General features: G+C 37.2%; 1 protein-coding gene across 1 annotated transcript in view; it reads right to left on the reverse strand.

Moving 5' to 3' along the window:
• Positions 1 to 12,765, reverse strand: part of LOC137278246 (chondroitin sulfate proteoglycan 4-like) — a 38,294-nt gene extending 25,529 nt beyond the window's left edge. Inside the window, exon 1 of the mRNA XM_067810468.1 lies at positions 12,603 to 12,765. Within this exon, the coding sequence (XP_067666569.1) occupies positions 12,603 to 12,669 (67 nt within the window). The 5' untranslated portion in view covers positions 12,670 to 12,765. The remainder of the gene's footprint in view (positions 1 to 12,602) is intronic.
• Positions 12,766 to 20,134: the final 7,369 nt, after the last annotated feature.

Here is a 20,134-nt window from a genome sequence, read left to right on the forward strand (position 1 = left end):
CCTCTGTTTATTCTTGTCACTTTTCTTCACTCTTCTAAGGTTTGAAAATGAATGTGGTACTAAATGAGATGTTTCTGTTCTTGACTCTGCCAAGTTTACCAAACATGTTTCAGTTGGTTATCATTATCATCATGATCCTAGTATGCAACATGAGCTATCTCACTAGTCAGCTACAAGGACAAAGCCTTGTGTTTTGTTTGTCACCTAAAATTGGGTCTTTACTGTGTTCAATATCAAGAATGAGCGGTGCTAACTGTTGCCATAATCAAAGTATAAGATCTAAGGGTACCTGGATTTAAACAGTGGGAGTAAAGTTGGAGTTCCCTCAATTTAAAAAAACAACAGTCACCAGTAGATGACATATCCCCCCGGCTCCCAAATATTTGAAAGGACAAATCATCGGACAGTTACTTGATGTTTTTCTGGACTAAGTTTGAATTGTTTACATGGATTTCATGAAAAATGCAAATGCCATATATCTGCAGTCAGCAAAAGTCACCATTTCAAGATCTGTCTCATATATCTGCCAAGTTCTGTTGAAAGATATGAAATGGTTTTCGAGTTCTGCTCCGAAAAAAAACAAACATCCCTTCATTTTGAAACTAAGTCCGAAACATTTTCATGGAAACCAAGAAAATAATAAATCACAAAAACCTGTAAATAGCAAAAGGCACCACTTCAGGTTCCAATTGATATATCTACCACATTTTGCAGAAAATTATTGAACAGCTTTTGAGTTCTGCTCCAGAAACAAAGCCCATCCCTCCATTTTGAAACTAAGTCCAAAACGTTTCCATGGACACCGAGAAAATAATAAATCACAAAAATCTGTACATAGTGAAAGGCACCACTTTGGGGTCTGCAATACATATCTACCAAGTTTTACTGACAGATATTAAGAAGTTCTTGAGTTCTGCTCAGGAAACGAAACACACCTCTCACTTTTGAGACTAAGTCTGAAACATTTCCATGGAAACCAAGAAACTAAGAAATCACAAAAACCTGTAAATAGCAAAAGGCACCACTTCAGGTTCCAATTGATATATCGACCACATTTTGCAGAAAATTATTGAACAGCTTTTGAGTTCTGCTCCGGAAACAAAGCCCATCCCTCCATTTTGAAACTAAGTCCAAAACGTTTCCATGGAAACCGAGAAAATAATAAATCACAAAAATCTGTACATAGTGAAAGGCACCACTTTGGGGTCTGCAATACATATCTACCAAGTTTTACTGACAGATATTAAGAAGTTCTTGAGTTCTGCTCAGGAAACGAAACACACCTCTCACTTTTGAGACTAAGTCTGAAACATTTCCATGGAAACCAAGAAACTAAGAAATCACAAAAACCTGTAAATAGCAAAAGGCACCACTTCAGGTTCCAATTGATATATCTACCATGTTTTGCAGAAAAATATTGAACAGTTTTTGAGTTCTGCTTCGGAAACGAAATGCACCCACCATTAAACTAACACCAAAATGTTCCATGGAAAAACTAAAAAAATAAAAATGCCAAAACTCTGTAAATAGCAAAAGCCACAACTATAGGTTGAGATTATTATATCTTCCAAGTTTGGTCTAAAAATGTTGAACGGTTTCTGAGTTATGCTCCGGAAACAAAACTATAACGGACAGATGGATGGACGGACCTTTACACAGTTGACCATAACACCCATTTTCTTAACACTGCACTAAGGTTAATTTAGTTAGGTAACCTTACTGCAGTGTTAATGGATGGGAGTTAAAGTTAACCATTGGAAAGGTTTGCTTTGTGAAAGCAGCTCTGCATTTCAGATCGATTCATCTTAGGGGATCCTGACTGACTGTCTTACAAAACATCTTGGTTATTTTGTTTCAGCATGGCAATGAAATCACAGCTACTAAGGAATGTAGTCTCAGCAGCTGATAAAAACACTGACAGGTCCACATGACATTTGTCTGAACCAAATCTCTGGGCACTGCCATATATGAACATGTTACAATTACTTCTATAGATAGGAGTACAAAATAGCAATCCAGGCCAAGGCCTCCAAAGGCTTTATCAGCTTGTTGTCTTCCTTTTGATTTGAAAGCATGTTACACACTACTGCATGATCAATGACAATGGTATGTATCAAAACATTAGTCATACTGAGTATCTATAGTCACATCTCTACCCTTTCTGTATTTTAATAGTGTTTTATTTGTAACCCTGCCTAGTAACCATGGCAACACAGGTAGTGTTCTCTCTGGGTGGTCTAAGCACATACTGTTGGGGATTTAGCAATCAACTACATGTTGTAGTTTGAGGTTAGGAAGAAAATGATTATGAAAACTAAAATATATTTGTGCATATGAATACCATATATTCCTCATATTATGTTAGTCAGTGTGTTTACTAGGGGGAAACAAACTAACAATTTTCGATGGAATATGCTTACGTTACCATGATGACCTTGTCAAGAGAGAGAGTAATCAATACAATGATTTCTCTGACAGTGTTCCTAGTCACCAGACAAAAAGGGTGTACACTGATATGAAAAAATATACCCTAACTATTTCAATATGTATCAGAAATAACACAAGACAGGCCTCATGTACATGCTAGCCTCAGAAATTTGACAACTGCTGTGAAATTTCTGTGCACTATACATTTTATAAGATTATCATACTCATGTTTCATGCACATGCTATAACTGAGTTGAGTGAGTGAGTGAGTGAGTATTGCTTAATACTACATCAGTAATTTTGCAGCTGTTTGTGGCGAGGAGAGACTAGAGGTAGACTAAAAACTTTGAACAAACATGAAATGACTGATGTTAGTCTGAAGAAATATGAAACAAGAACCTAAAACATCTGTCTAAAACAGTTCACTGGAATCCATTCTGCATTTCCTAAACAGGCCATATCAGGTGTATCACGTTTATGCTCTCTTCCCTAGCATCTATGTTACTGAAGCACATCATTAAACATGGCACATACACAATTCAGGAAACTAAAGGGTAAACAAGTAAAGAACAACTTTGGACCATCCCTAAGTGGTAACTGATGTAATTGGTGTGAAAGAGTAGCCTTGTTTCAACCGACAAGTTTAGGAATCCAGCATCAAGTTTAGGAATCCAGCGCCAGTGGCAGACAAAGAAGTAATTGTGTGGGCCATGTACAACACCGACATCACCTTTTTATCTAATTCAACAACAGCAGCAGGATGTGGATGAAATAGATACTGTCTGTGCATGTATTTTAAAAGTCAGTTCAGGTTCTTGACACTAGGGTGTGCCCAATAAAAATGTTCGAAGGAATAGTCACTGGTAGACTTCATAATTGTGGTATAAACCAATTTACTATATAAATAGCATGGTAATATGGGCATTCTTTTTCAATTAATCTTTACTAACCCTCTAGGTCCATGATGGTGCAAGCGGTACGTGTTACTGTAACACTTAGGGGCAGTTAACCAGTATACTGTATAGTCTTCACCTTCATTGATAACATTCGCTCTGGTAAAAAAGAATGTCCAAGACATTCGTAAATGACATATCTAATGTTATGATCCTGGAAAATGATGATTCAATGCATTGACAATTGCATAGTAGCTGAACATTCTAAAAACAGCAAACTTCAAAAATTTTGAAATAGAGACAAAATCCTAACAATGCATTTCTTCATAGGTTAATTAGTGTGAATCCTTGTCTAGGCAATGAAGTCTGTAAATATGAGGTCTTTTATGTTCCTGCCATAGTGTGAACATGTAGTGACTTACATCATTTGAAACTATAAACATATGACAACATGATCAAATAACTCTGCTACTTGTAACTTCCAATATTGCACAGTATGCCTGTGTAGCATCACTAGGCCATTGTTTTGAAGTACGTTGCAGATGACCTTCCTCACTCGCATTTAGACCAACTTAATCCGTGGTTACAAATGTTCCTGCTGTTCTGAATAATGAATGGAAGAGTCTGAGAGGAGTCACAATAATCCAAGTATTTTGAAACACAGTATAACAAGCAGTGCTAGCATGGCAAATGGCCACTGACCAGACTACACACAGCAGATGACCTATTGCCATCAACACTAAGAGCAGCATGGTAAATGTGTCTGCTTACATCAAGTCTGCAACAGTACAGACTCTTAGAAACAATAACAAGGAGATACTGTTCCTTGATCCAAGCTTGACACAAGCAGTTTTTCAAAGCAATTACTTGACAAAGAACCATACCTAATTCTGTACATAGCTGCAAACTAACTCTGATTCTGATCTCAAGTCAATAACTTTGAATGTCCTAAAAATGTAATCTTCACAAAAACATACACTATCATTTTGACTGGCATTTTAATCATCGTGGGATGCTAATAGAAATAGCAGATTAACCATTCAAAATAACATTAGTGTTTAATGGCCTTTTGCAAGAGCAATATTACTCTAATGCCACAAGGAACCAGGCCATTAAATTTCTGATATTACAGTTGGCATTTCCCATATACAGATTACATATAAATGAATGGAATCATATGAACAGACTTTTCGCTGACCTGGTAAATGTCGTATACTACAAAGTGCTCATGATAACCATTCAGAAAATACATGATCATGTTTTCTCAAGTCTTCCTGATGCCATCATCACTGGTAGGATGTCAAGTTGCTATGGATTATCCTCACAGAAACAACAAAAGATGTGACTGCATGGCCTGAGAAGAGAAGTAATAAATGCAGAGACAAACTACAGCAGAGTTCAAAATTTCGGATGGTACTTGGATCTTAGAGGTCTTCTCCAACAGCAGTGTGCAAAACCAGGCACTTGAGCCCCCCTCAAGGACCAAAGGACTTTTTGTTATAGGGACATGCCCTAAGGATGCCAGGTACTGAGAATTCTCATGAACAATATTTCTATTGCCATCCATCTCAAATTTAGTAAAAACTTAGTAAAATTCTAGTAATTAGAACAAACATAATTTCAGAGCTGTTGAGAAACCATACCAAAGTTGTTTCCTCTTCCTGCCAACTTCAAGGTCTGTCCAAAGCATGTTAAGAGCATTGAAGTAAATTTCAAGCAGAAAGTTTGAGCAGTGCTCATAAACAGGTGTTTCAATACAGCTGCCATGACTGGCATATTGAAAGTCTAAAATCCTCTTGCACAAATCCAGGCTGAAAAGTTTCGGTCTTCCTGAGGAAGTGCAATTCACAAGCATGTTGTCAACTGTGTATCTATCAATAACAATGCATTCAATGCCAATTAAATTTACAATTAAAAGCCTAATCATTGGAATCTTCCTTCATAAACAACACCAATCATAATAAAATCAAGCTTCTTTGTAGTTTGAAGATACCCTAAAAAGTAACTATTTGTCTAGAAAATACATATGGAGCCCAACTATGAAACACCCAGAATATTTACAAACCATGCGAACTAAAGTGTCTAGAGTTGCAATCAATGTACTTGTACCATGTAGACTGGATACTGACACGACAGACATTCATTCACACAGAGCAACACTCGAAAACACATCAATACTTCAGTATCAACAGACTGATGTCATGCCAGTACTTGCTGACACTGTTGTACCTATCTCAATATGTAGTAGTACTTGATGTCCTCGGGCTGATCATTACTACTTTGGACTTGACCATTTTTCACAACCATTATTATACACAACCATAAGCAAGATATATAATTGTCATAGAGACTGTTAGGCATTGGGTTTCACATATGGTTCCAGGTAGGGCATTATCTAGACAAACACCTACATATTCAAAGATGTATGCAATCTAGAATTGGCAATGCTATCATCACTGCAATGCCTTTATTTTGTTTTGTTTGTTGTTTAATGCTGCTTCCTGCAATTTTCCTGCTTTATGGTGCCATTTCAATGCTACTTTGGTTATGTCAGTTGTAGGTAGTTACTCTTGTGCTCAATCAACAGATTTGTCCTGAGACATTACTACTCACACAGCTGTTAATTGTAAATAGAAACATTCATTTGATGATTGAGTGAATCAAGTGATACATATATGACTAAGCTGAGAATGATTCTTTACAATTGTTTATTCCCTTTCCAATGACTCCAACATCTCGAAGCCCAAACATATCTCTTGGCATCATTTTCAGTGGACACTTGTTTTAAAGAGCCATGTTATAAACACTATTATCTGCTTAGTTTATGGCACTAAAACTATACATATTACTATTTGATTTTGGCATCTGCCATGTGGTTAAAGTCACAGATAAAATTATCTAAATTGGATAGACAATCTTTTGTTTATCAACAACAAAAATATCCGAGGTAAAATATTTTGCAATGGTGAAACCAAAAACAATTACAAAATGGTAATTCGTGAGTTTGTCTCCTTGGAACAGTATATCCCAAATGTTTTAAACTCTGAATCCAATATGTGAGAAGACTGCAATAATTTCTCCAACTGTGACCTAAATGATGCACTTCAAAAGTTTGTTGCCAGACATGCTGTCAGTCCTTCAGAACCCATGGAACAACATCTGCCAACATGTGACACTCTTTCATGTTATCTGGGTAGCAGATGGTTTTACCAACAGATCCTCATCAAAGTTGTGGGATTTTTTTTGGAGCATCCGGAAAGGCACAAGATTCATTTCATCTTCAGCATATTGACAGTTTGGTCAGCATGACACTTTTAGGGGTTTTAATTATTTAGAATGGTTTCAATGCATGATGGTGAGTTTAATATTCATGTCATTGTAAAGATATTTAAAAAAAAAAAAAAATGATACAGGATTCAAGATGGAATCTTTTTCAAGAACACTGATTGTACATTATGTAATCCAAAATGTTCATAGCCATTTTCACATTTGGTACTGATATAGAACATGTATGTCGCGGCATGTTGATAAAATCATGCAATTGTCCTTCTTTTAAAGTTTTAAAAAGTCATATTTTATTATGTTACATGATGAAATGAGGCACAAATTCTCCTTCATGGAGGATAAAAAAGGTTACACCTAGACCAAATGACCTAGTATGATTACTATTCTTAGTTTGCTATGAATGGTTGTCCAGTCATCATTGTATCCCTTGATAGCAGCAGACAGTACATTTACTGACAGTCAGTTCAGTTTAAAACTACCTTGCACATGATGCACTGAACCATGACCTTGCCAGCTTAATATTGCCATTCCATACTATCAACAGTATCAAGATACTAAGCAGGTGTGTGGAAAGGCAGGGGTTCTTGAAGGTTTGCTGCTTTTCTTTTTTGTTAGTTATCAGGCAAAGAAACCCTGACCTCCTGTGCTCAAACTGGAAATAGTATTGGCAACAAAATGTATGGTTATACATGCTGTTCAGTAGATACTTTGATAACTATGGACAGTCTATTGAGGCAATAACAATTCACTTTGATGTGAGACAATACATACCAACATAGTAAAGTCCCAATACTTAACACTCTGATTACTAATGCTAACTGTAAATAAATCAATCAACATAATCAACCTCCTACAACCTAACTTCCTGTGGTAGCCTCTGGGGCTTTTACCCTGATAGCATCAATACAATAACAAAGAGGCCTTGTGATCAGTGGGTTGATCATGGGATAGATCTCTTATGCAGATATACACTAGACAAGCCATACAAAACCACTGACAAGATTAACAGTGTATTTCTTGCCACTATGAAACACTTAGACACATTTCATATATCACAGATAGAAACAGTCTCCTGCAGACTAGACACCTTATGAAAGCTGGTCCTTCACAATAGCTCTGGAGGTCAGCAGAATTTGAAACTACAGAAACAAAGTATGAGTTTGTTCACTTTCTAGATTGGTGTCAACAACTGTCACATTCATTTTAATTCTCAAAATTACTAAAACATTTCAAGAAGACAACATGAGTCTTTTACATAAAGTATCTGTTCTTACACTAAGTTACAGCTCCCTTGGTAATGATGGTAGTACTGCTGAACATCTTACAATACATAACCTACACAGCCTCAAACCACCAGTTTGATTGAAGGCCTGGTGTGAGTAACTGTTGCAACAGCTGTTAGTGTAATCTCATATACAAATAGCCTGTAAGTATTACAGTAAAGTCTACTTGAAGCATGCTAAAAGATTAGCTTCCTCAGTAAGGAAGGAGGGCCTTTGTAAAACAGTGCTGCTGGTACAAGCAAGACATACAAGGCCATTATGACTGATATACTCAAACACTACACCGCTATAACTAAGTACATGTGATGACTTTAACCTACCCATGGCTGTTTCAGTACAACACAAGTGCATGAGAAGAATGTGCATCAACTTCTTTGTTGGATAATTATAGTGATAAACATTTACAGAAGTCAAGGTGATGTTGTTACAGCTGGAGAAAGTTACAACTGAAAATTGTCAGCTATGGGCAGTGTTCAGCCGTCCTTATGGTTTGGTCCTATTGATCAAGGCAGGGTTAGAACTAAACCAAAACATTTTATTAGACAAGGTAAATATGAAATGCTCCTGTATGTTAAAACAATTGTGAAATTGGAAAATATATACTAGACGACAAGAAATTATTGTAAGCCTTGGTTAGAGTTAAGTTCTCTCCAAGCACTGAACTGCCTTAATCTTTAAAGTCCAACACTGGAGTTATGACAAAAACCCAAGTCTCCTATCCTTGCTTTCAAACATTGTCTTGTGAAAATATAAACTGACTATGTACATGCTACTGTTCTTCACTCAACCGTAACATTTGACAGGATTCTGAGACTGCTGCCTAAAATACAACACTATACACTGATGAATGGCATTCTTCAAAGATGCCACTATGGAATCTATCGAGACAAATAATCTTTGATTTAATTTAATATCTGCTCACAATGAAGCTATTAAAGTTTGCAATAATAACAAAGCACAGTTAGTAGATAGTGAATTATCACTCTTCGATACATAGTCAAGGAAACATTAACATCACGCAAAATCGGGCAAGTGGAAAATTAGTCCGGACAAGTTACTTTTCAACATATTTTCTGAACCCCTGCATAAGAATATTATCGTGATTATCACCTGGATGTACTGTTGCTAGTATGTTACTAAACCAAAACAATATTTTCACGACTTAAGCTTCAGACATGATGCTCAACTAATGGATCTGGAGAGTCACTAATCCAAATACTGTCTAACCTTAGATATGTACCTATTTTGATAAAAGGTTCTCTTAATCACACCAAGCATAAATTCTGCCAGTTTAAACATTGTAATACATACACTTGCCTTACTTCCAGGCTTTCAAGTTAGTTTACAAACAGTATTAATTATGTACATGTTGAAGAAAACAACTCAAGAACCTGCAAGTTCCTGTAGCCTGTTGATATTTAAGGCGTTCAGAGTCAGACTCACCTAGCTGTTAAGCATTAACATCTCTCCATGCAGAGGAAATGCTGTTTAACAACAATGCTAAGCCTGCAAGGTGATCCTAACTTGCATCAACATGAGATGACATGGTACACAGACCATGACAGTCAGACAAAGATGGATGTTTCTCTACTTATCCAGCATGGCCTGCAGCTGATAGTAATCAGGATATTAATCTAGGTGCTGGGAAACACTGGAGGACAAAGGCTACACAGGCACTCCAGGCCTATGTCAAGTTGTTCTATCATCTTTTCCTGTAATTGACAGCAACTGGGAATACCTTACAAAGATGCTACTGAGAGTTTCTCCTAAATTGAACACAACTGCATTGAGGGCTGGATACTAACCTCATGATGTAAAGGATCTAGGTCAAAGACTTCTACTAAACAGAAAAACTGGATGAAAGTAGAAGGACTTTGGATAGTAACAATTGATATAATAGAAAGAGACACCATTTCTGGCAAAATCTGATTGGGACCCTTGAAATGTGGTGCCAACCCTGTTGTTTTTACAGCAGTCTAAATAAAATAAACTCTCAGATACCATTGGTTCTTTCCCAGCACTGACGAACATCGATCATTCTGATATGGAAAGTTGACAAGATGGACGCAAGCTTGACTGAATAAACAATTACACACAGATAAGTGTTTTATTATTTTGTACCTTACTTCCCACAAAAACATTAAAAAAGACAATCCTACCTAACTATCTACCTACCCATAATTTAAAGAGGTGTATGCAGAACCACAACATCATTTTTACTTGGTTTTGTACACAACAGCATGTCTTTTATGCATACAATTATTGTTCATCACCTCTTGTGGAATATGTAGACAATGCATCAACAGAGTAGCCAGTAAATGAATAACAACTTTAAAAACCACAACTATTTCCAATTGTTCAAATCCTTTAAGCAATTATTTAATCAATGTCAACTGTTATAGCATTAATAAAACTCACAAAATCAAAATATCACAAGATTTTATTTCACCTGCCCTTCAATTCATTAAGATGTCCTGATTTAAGAATCATATGCATAAATAAAAGGACTGCTGTCCTCAGCACTTACTTCAGCTATTACAACTAATTTGTGTAATTAACCAATAAGGTAATTTTCTGTGATTTTTTACAAGCATTACTGGAGAAAACTTCAAGATCAACATGACTAATTTTCAATAATATGATAAGAACATGCAACAATTTACTAATTCATCACATTAGTCTATTAAAGTATTAGCATCACAGTTTGAAATGAATTATTGATACACATATACAATAAGGAAAAGGTGAAATGTAATAGTGTATGAAGTGAGCAGTATGATACTATTTTTTCTTAAGGAAGATAGCTTTGTGCATGTGAACTTCTTTATTATCAAGAACGCAATTTATCTGTTCCAAAGGCCATTCAAAGACCTGTTTTCACTTCATTTCTTATTTCTTCCATGAAAAATGACACTTTTGTCATTGTTTATGTATATTGTATACTGTATTACATTGCAACAAAGAGTATGACTATTAAGTTCACTACCACATTTACAACCCTACTGAGAATCATAAACATCACACAGATTATAAAGCCTTTTTATATAATCTTGGATTTCTTGTAATAAATGTTTCATTATAACTAAGAACTCAATATATCATGTTTATAATGAAAATACAAAGCATCACACTATCATTATCAACGACATTACAACATCAGTACCAGATGGGTGAAACAAAGAAACAAAAACATTTCATCAAAATATTATGAACATCATAAAATTTGTACAAATTAACTGATTAAGTCTTATAATCAGATTTAACAGAAGAAACTCTCTTCATAGAATAATGATTAAAAAATTCTAACTCAAACAAAGAGCCCATCAAATTTAATTAGTTGTGTGCAGTACCAGTGTGTGTCACCAAGGAGTGCCAATACTGGCAGGTGCTGACACCAAAATGGTCTTTGTCTGGAGATGATTGCTAATTGACCCATATTATGGTTCATCACTGTAATAACCAGGCCAACAATGGGCTATTAAATGGTGAAAGCAAATAATAGTCATGGTGCCCTGTGATGAAATCCATGATGTGAAAAGATAGGAGGCAGGGCTCCTGAAGTAGCAAGGACAGATTTGCAATCATACTCACTGGTGCAGTTGTTACTTGTCACTAATCTGTTGAAATCTACTTGTGGTTAGAATGTTTTGTAATGAACATATATAAACATTTTTCACTAAACATGAAAACTTAACATAAAAATGAACTGTATGACAAAACCTCTTGAGCATGCATAACACTGCCTCAAATAATAGACTAGAGAGAATAACTGCATGGACTGTAGTTTTCTCTTGTTTCTGTTGTCTCAAATATAATTACCATTCATACCATATCCTACCCAGGAGTCAACCATGACAACACCTGTTATAAAAGCATGTTAGAATCATGAGTATTAACAAGAATTTGATATGCATAGTTAAAAACGAAATGCTGACAATACGCACACACGCACACGCAGAACGCACACACTCACATATATGATTGCATAATTAAGGCATCAAATGTAATGTACAAAGAGTTAAATCAACAAATTCAAATGCAAATATAAAACTGGCGCATCATCTTTCACCCCTACATAAACATAGATACAAAACAGTAACAACCAAATATTTTTCAAATGAGAAACAATACCATTAATACATGGCAAGCTTCAAAGGAGTGGCTGATATATTATAATCACTGTCTAAAATTATTCTCTACCAAATAACACTGAACCTCAATTAAAGTGATCATGCATGAAGATTTTGATCAACAAATCTTGCAAGATGTACTATTCAACCAGGTTTAGCTGGTTGTCTCTGACACAAAAATATTTGTCAGTAATAGAGGTGCTGTTGATACATAAACTGACGTTGATCAAATGAAATAACGAAAATACCAAACCATCTAAGAGAACTAAGACTAAACATAGAAGGACACAAGAAATGCATGAAAATACAGCTAATTCTAGGTTAATTACAACTAAGATCGTATTATATTGACAGAATAACGGGACAAAGACAGAGGGAGCAGGTCATGTTCATCATATTTAGCTCATTAAACATGCAGTGGATAGGAAGGCATAAAATTTGTTTCAAATGTTTCTAGAAATGGACTAGGAGGCAACGAACCGCGCCCGAAACATGATACACCACGCTGTCAACCGACATGGGTGCTTTCAGACCCTTGCTTTGCAAACCGATTCGTCTGACATTTCTAGCAGACGGTTTCTTACCTGCATTGGCACAAACGCAGATCCAGAAAAGAATGAGTAGGACCCCTGGCCCCTTACTGGCGACCATTTCTGCTGCATAGAGTTAGTGATTGGTATCCGATGTGTAAATACGGATCAGAAACTCCATTTCTTCCTAGAAAAGTAGAATGCCATCTGATTTTCTCTCCAGCAGCCATGACTGACATTCTCGGCTCTCGAGAAATCACGATCATATGACGAGACCTAAACAGCGCAAAGGGAGATAACCGTCTGTTATCATAAACGGGCACCTGCTGCACCCCGAAAATTTCCCTTTTTTTCATCTTGCTAGGTTATAAAAAATAGTGTGTGTGAAATTATTTCTTTCTCTGATATAAAATTCCTAGTTGATTTTTTAATTATGACAAGTTCGAAACTGAAAAACAGCATTTGTATGTACAATGTTTTGGGGTTTTTTTTAAAAATAGTAATGATAATTACAGTTGTTGCAGTAAGTGGAAATATAGGAATAATTCCGCCGTCTTAAAACCGTCTGCTCAAAAAAAGCAATACAAATCAATGTGCAAATCACGGACAACGAATAAATCTTTGACAGTTTGAAGTCTTTGTCAATATCATTCTTTAGTTGTGGCACCATACGTTCTTTCCTTTTCATGCGAGTTCACATATGGTGAAAAATCGATTGTTAAACTAAGACGTGTCATCGAAACGCTGGTCGGAATTTCTCATCTATAAACGATCAAATAATAAAACCACTGATTCAGTAGAAAGAATGGAAAGACATCTGCTACATGCACAACAATAGTATACTGACATATTTGAACACTGAGACAGCGTATGACTCAACCAGTTTGAAAACAATAACGCAAAGAGAACATATCTGATTACGTAAATCTTTGCTTTATATAGGACCCAAAGGAAAAAATACAGGAATAAGTAACTACGCTCTAACAGTGAGTACCGTATTTCCAGACATATTTCCAGAATAAATAAATCTGGGAACAAAGGTAGTCTGTCTCACAGTCCCTAAAATACATTATTTTCCCGTCTTCTAAGCCTTCGCTAAAGCCCCAAGTCTAGATTTCCGCGGGTTCTGAATCTCTGGTCACCCCGGGGCTCCTTTTCAATTTATATGAGTTAGTTTGTTACTATCAAAATTATATATAATCAGAGACTCAGCATTAGTCTAGAACATAGGATGCGTCTATAATATGTCGGTTTATTGACGACGGCATAATAAGCAACACTTTATACTGTTGAAATCTTAACGCTGGTTCTCTAATTACTGTCATGGGTATAATATACCGGGGTTAGAAACATTTCAACGCCGTACGTAAGAATTGTGACCATTTCAAGGAGGGTAATTTGTGGTAATTAATGAAGCATTGATAAAATAATTAGAACCTTTTCAGGGGAGGTAAATCCGTATGGTCTATGAAAGAAATTCGGTCAGGTCACCCAAGCATGGGATTAACCACAATTGATATGACGAACATCTTTAGCTCTTTACAATCTGTATATATGTCCGTGGTAGTGTGTATAATAAACAGAGAACAAAGAGCAAAACTGGCACTTTAAATTATTATATTCGTGTAACATAAGTAAATAGGTGTGTTTTGTGACATAACAAAACTACAAAAATATCTTTCAACCAGGACTGAGATTTCAACAAATACACATACACATAGACGTCCAATACTTTTCTAAAACATGTAAATACAATGTATGAAAATACGCGCAAATGGGTGCACCGCACGTAATATATCTAAAAAATATTTACAATACATTGCTAACGTTTTCCAACAAAACCTTAGTCTGTCGTACAGACCCTGAAGTATAAATATCCAAGAAAGTCCACGCAAGTCTAGAAAATGTGGCAAGTCTAGATTTCCATAGCTGAAAATGAAGAAAGTCTCAGGGCTCCATTTCATTATATTATTTTTTTTTCACTATGGACATTTTTTCAGTAAAATATGTTCATTTCAGAGACTAGCTGTTAGTATAAAAAAACTTTCTGTTCTTTGATTTAGGATGAATGCCATGCGATTTTAGAATGCCCCGTAGCTCAGCTAGAGGTATTTGCTCAGGATCAACCTGTGTAGACGGTTGATCGTGTATTTCTGTCACGATCTTAGCCCTTTTGGTCTGTCTTGCCTTTGCTAGTTCTTCCTTCCAATACTCAAGGCGCCTTTTGCAGTAAGGCCGCCTTTTTCTAACTAAGTGACTGTTGTCTTCCATTCTCTTCCGAATGGTCAGCGCGTCAAATGTGGCATCCCATTTCTGAGATTTTCTCTGAGGAATCTTTTTTATTTCATCATTTGTCTTCTCCACAACTTGGCAGCTGAATGGCATAAGGGAACCAAACCTGTCAATCATGTTGGGAACGTGGTAGACCATGCAGTGTCTGTGGGGAGTAATGTTCCTTTTCTGATAACCGTCAGAATGAGGAGCCAAGAAGGGCAAAGTCTCCATCCAGGACTTGGCAGCATCAAACACTGCATGGCCAGATATGCATATATCGTTAGAAGTGATGAAGTGATGATGATGAACGTATTGTAGATTCAGTCTCGGGGCCAAGGATCCCATGAAGTCGTCCTGGAGGTTTAGCGAGAAGTGTCTTCTTGTCACGACCTGAGAGGGTTGTCCATTTTAGCATTTTGGAGTCCTTGTCTTCCCACACCTTGAATGGTATCCCAGAGCTACAGATACAGTGTATTAGGTCATCTAGGTGTCTCTTGGGTTTCTTTTGAAAAGACAGAGACTCGTCTAGCCTTATTGCCCCATTGATCAGATTTCTCTCAAGAACATCAGTTACCCTGAGAAGAAGATGGAGCTCATCAACGACGTAATTCTCCACTGGAATGTCCAGCAGTGGGTAGTCGTGGGCGCCACACATCATTTTGTCCGCATGTTCCTTGATCGTTTGAAGGGTCCTTTTCATTTCTCCTTGAGAGTAATACTCCATTGCAAAAGATGTGTCGTGCCTGTCATCCTTGTGCACGAGGCATAAAGGACATGCGTAATGTCCTGTTGCGCCTCCTAAGCTAATTATCGTCAGTATCATTTTCGTGTGCGAACAAAACACAACGTCTGTTGCAATAGAATGTTCACGAACATAAATACGTCCAGATTTAATCCGTTAATCACATCGTTTATCTCTTCCACCAGTGGCTGAAGACTTGCTTTGAGAGCATGTGTGAGTCGTGGTCTAGACTGTCGCTTGGTGAGACTATCACTATCAGCTGGGGTGTTTATGGCGTCTTCATCTAAGGAGCACCATATTTCCTCACACTGAGCTTCTACCTTCATTCTGTTCGAGTCAAATTGTGACACGCGTTCATCATTATTCATTTCCGATGATTTAAACAACTTCCTTTCAAATACGGCCATTGTGTATACGTCTTGCTCACATTTGATTTTCTGTTTCCCTCCTCTCATTTTCTTCAATATGCGACACACAATTCTACATTGGGCAGCTAGCCTGTTCTCTATTCTATCATTTTGGTGAATGTTGATGTAAGTAAGCTGGGTCAAATTGTCATACGTTTCTTTTGCTGTGTTTAAGTTTTTAAGGAAGAGATTTGTCATTTGCAAAGACATTGTGAATTTATCATCTTTCCTGAGGTATTTTGAGTTGATGCATGGACTTGGCTCACCTTTCAGAGAAACAATGTTCTTGAACTTACTCACTTGTAAGTTACTCAGGTTGTCTGACATAGTTGATATTTCAAGGATGTAACATATTATGATAATGACAAAGGAACAAACATCTCAACACAGTGAATGTTCAAAACATTGTACATATACCGCAATGATTTTTGTTCAACGATGGATCTGGTTGAAGGTGCAAGCTCGTGTGCGATCCTGAAACACACCTGTCTCCACAGGGATGCTTATCTTGGTGATTCGGCCGTCATGCACGCTGTACTTGGTCCTTTGTCTCAGGCAGGGTATAATACGGTATAAAAAGCAACACTTTATACTGTTGAAATCTTAACGCTGGTTCTCTAATTACTGTCAAGCATCTCGTACGGCCCACCGGAGTTAGAAACATTTCAACGCCGCCGGCATCAGTAAGGGGTGATCATATAGGTAAGTTACAAACCATTGCCAACCCGAAGACAATAATCTGATGATAACGGGTTCAAATCGTCTCGATTATAGTACATGGTTTTTCAGCGGTATACCCTTTTTGGTGGGGTCTCTTTCAACATTAGACCCGTGAAGGTGCAAGTCAAAATGTATCTTAAGTAGACCGTGCCTGTCAGGCGACTAACGGGATCTGGTGTCAGGCAGGTTGACTTGACACATGACATCGGTTCCCAATCGCGCAGATCGATGCTCGTGATGTTGATCACTGGATTGTCTGGTCCAGACGCGATTGTTTACAGACCGCCGCCACAAAGCTGGAATATTGCTGAGTGCGGCGTAACACGTAACTCACTCACTCCTCCAGCATTAGGCTGACACGTCTCTGTTGAAACTGAAAACTGTTGTGTCAAGACTAGTCCACCATACAGACCCTGAAGCAAATATATCCAAGAAAGCCCAAAGTTTCAAAAGCATCTGTTCGTTTTTTCCTACAATAGAACACAATTAAGTCAATGCAAGTCTGGAAAAAAATGGCAAGTCTGGATTTCTAAGAAAGTCGCAGGGCTCCTTTTATTATTTTTTAAATTAACTTTTTCTGTAAAACACGTTCATTTCAGAGACTAGTAACAGTTAAGTCCAAGTCAAGACCAGCTCACTTATTTTTTAAGTTGTGCATAGAATTAGCGAAAATGACACTGGATGGCGAAATGGGTCAGGGACTGTGTATCGTTTCGCCACAAACTATCATTTCGCCTCACAAACAGTGTTCACATTTTCAAATTTTCTGTTTGTTTGAAAAATACATGCGATAGCAATTATTCGCTTAAAGCAATAACCACAACCGAAGTGCCTGTACATGTTGAGGAAAACATGTCACCATGTTGTCAGATGTCACTATTTTTTTTGTATATTTGGGGTTATGTTAACACGCCCTGAAGGAGAGAGCTGAAACCGCAACCCTTTTTACGATGTTTGTATCTATAAATCACGAACCTTGGTAAGATAGCTCATTAAATTATGTTGGTTTACGTTTACGTGAATGACAGGCGCAATTATGTGCGTGATTACGTTCAACTATCCTAAGAGGTATCTGTAAGATGTACAGGGAGCGGCTAGCCCCTCCAAGAAAACTCAAATCCAACAAAAATGAGTGAAATTGTAGCTGCAGACCTTTGGTCAAACCTGCAGGAACTCGGCAATGTGCATACTGATGAGTGGGAGATCTTTCAATAACAACAACGTAAGCAATTAGTGACTCATGAGACTATATTGTCCTGAACATCACCTCTTCAGGCAGATATAATCATTCCATATTTCACGTAATTTTATCTGATATCTTTTAACGTTTGAGCCTAAGCAAATTTTGCAAACTGAGCCTTAGCAAATTTTGAGCAGTATGTTTCGTACATGCATATGTGGCAGATTGCACAGATTAGTGTGGCTTTCTCGATTAAAGGTTGTATGTAAATATGAGATTAAAATAAGTAAACAGTTGTATATGAAGTGTAAAGTTGTTTTGAAATTGTTGAACAAGATTTGCTTCCGACCCAAACTTGATGCGTTTTCACTTGCATGTAGTTTCTTTTTTTCTAAGCACGATGTGATTCATTTCTTATTTATTACTTCTCTTTACTGCGCTGTTAACCGACCCACACAGAGTGCCATATGGATATAGCACACATAAGCAGCTCTAGGCGTGTCTCGTAACCTTATAAAGGATGAGTGTTTACGTGGGTTTTCTCCGATACTGTACAAAGCACAATTGTTGTGATGAATCAGCATGATCATGTATACCATTCCCATCCACTAGAAGCGGCCATTGCTTGTGTTGACGTTAGTCACGGAACTTCCCTGAAAAATGTTTATTTCACAGTATCGCCTGTGCATTATGCATGTATGTGTGAAACAAGACCGGCCTTGGGCGTCGTCAACGCAATGGCCGTCTTCTTCATATATCAGAACATTCCTTTAAACAAACCAGACTGGAATAAATTTCCACCCCCGTCGTCGATAAGATTAAATACCCACGCATTGTAAGTTTAGAACAAAGGCATATTTGTCGGTTGTGAAAACCCAAAGATATTAGCACCCTTCCATACATCCATTCTTGAATTGAAATGGGCAGAATTGTGATAAGAAGAGTTGCCAGCGTATCTGTTTCTCTGTTTCCCTGCATATATATTACATGTACAAGCAGGCCTCTACAGACAACATCGGTCTATTTATAGACTTTCCGTTTTCATGACAACTAGCCCTAAAGAAACACACCATCATGATGGATTTTACAAACATTTCATACTTCATGCGAACAAAAACATGTGTATATGTTACGATGCTGCACTTCCGGTTCAGACTCAAACAGAGCCTCTGCTAATAATAAATGTGTGACTGGGTTCAATACTGGTTGTAAAAAATATTTTATCTGGGAATGTGAGCTGGAGGGGACAAAATTGTCTTGACAGAGGTTGTTGGTTGGTTGGTTCATTGGTTGTTCAAGGCTGCACTCAGAAATATTCCAGCTATAAGGTGGAAGTCTGAAGATAATCGAGTCTGGACCAGATAATCCAGTGATCAAAAGTATGAACACTAATCTACACAGTTGGGATATTAATAGAGGTTTATGTGGGTGCTCTTGGTTTGTAGCTTCAATAATAATATTTCTTTGTGCAGACTGTGTTCCATTTTCCAAGCCAGGATTCACTGAACCCTTTGCTTTGAATTCCTGATAAAAACTGCTGAACAAGGATAAAAAATCAGGGGCCCCGTCTACTGTTGGAGCTCTGCAATAAACATCAGTCAACCTTGATCTGTGATATGGTGGAACTCTTAAGATGACTGAGTGTGAGTGTGAGTGTGAGTGTGAGTGTGTGTGTGTGTGTGTGTGTGTGTGTGTGTGTGTGTGTGTGTGTGTGTGTGTGTGTAACCCTGTGAGTGAAGAAATGAATAAAAGAACAAAATGGAGCCTATCAGAAACTTTACATCTATATAAGATTCATGACCAATATGTTAGTGCTTTGTACTTTTTGGAACTCTAGGTTGTGTGTGAGCAGTGGTGAAGTCTTGTCGTTAAAGCATTCACTTGTCATGCAAAGACCCTGGTTTGATTCCCCACATAGGTACAATGTGTGAAGCCCATTTCTGGTGTCACCTGGTGTGATATTGCTGTAATATTGCTTAAAGACAGTGTAAACCACACTCACTTGCTCACTCACTCTAGGTTGTGATGGGAATGTTTCAGTCAGTATTAATGTTCTCATTACAGCCTAAAACTATTCCATTAATTCCACTCAGCTTCATTGCTACACAATGATTAGACTTAAAAGAAAACCATCTGTTTAAATGGTGTTTCAAGTAATTTTTAATGTGCATCTGACAAACTGGGTAGTTTAACAGTGTTATGCTGTTAATTTAGAAAGCAATCATGCATAATTGTAAACAACCAACTAAAATTAATAGGTCAG

This window comes from Haliotis asinina, chromosome 3 (genome assembly GCF_037392515.1).
Source record: "Haliotis asinina isolate JCU_RB_2024 chromosome 3, JCU_Hal_asi_v2, whole genome shotgun sequence".
NCBI lineage: Eukaryota > Metazoa > Mollusca > Gastropoda > Lepetellida > Haliotidae > Haliotis > Haliotis asinina.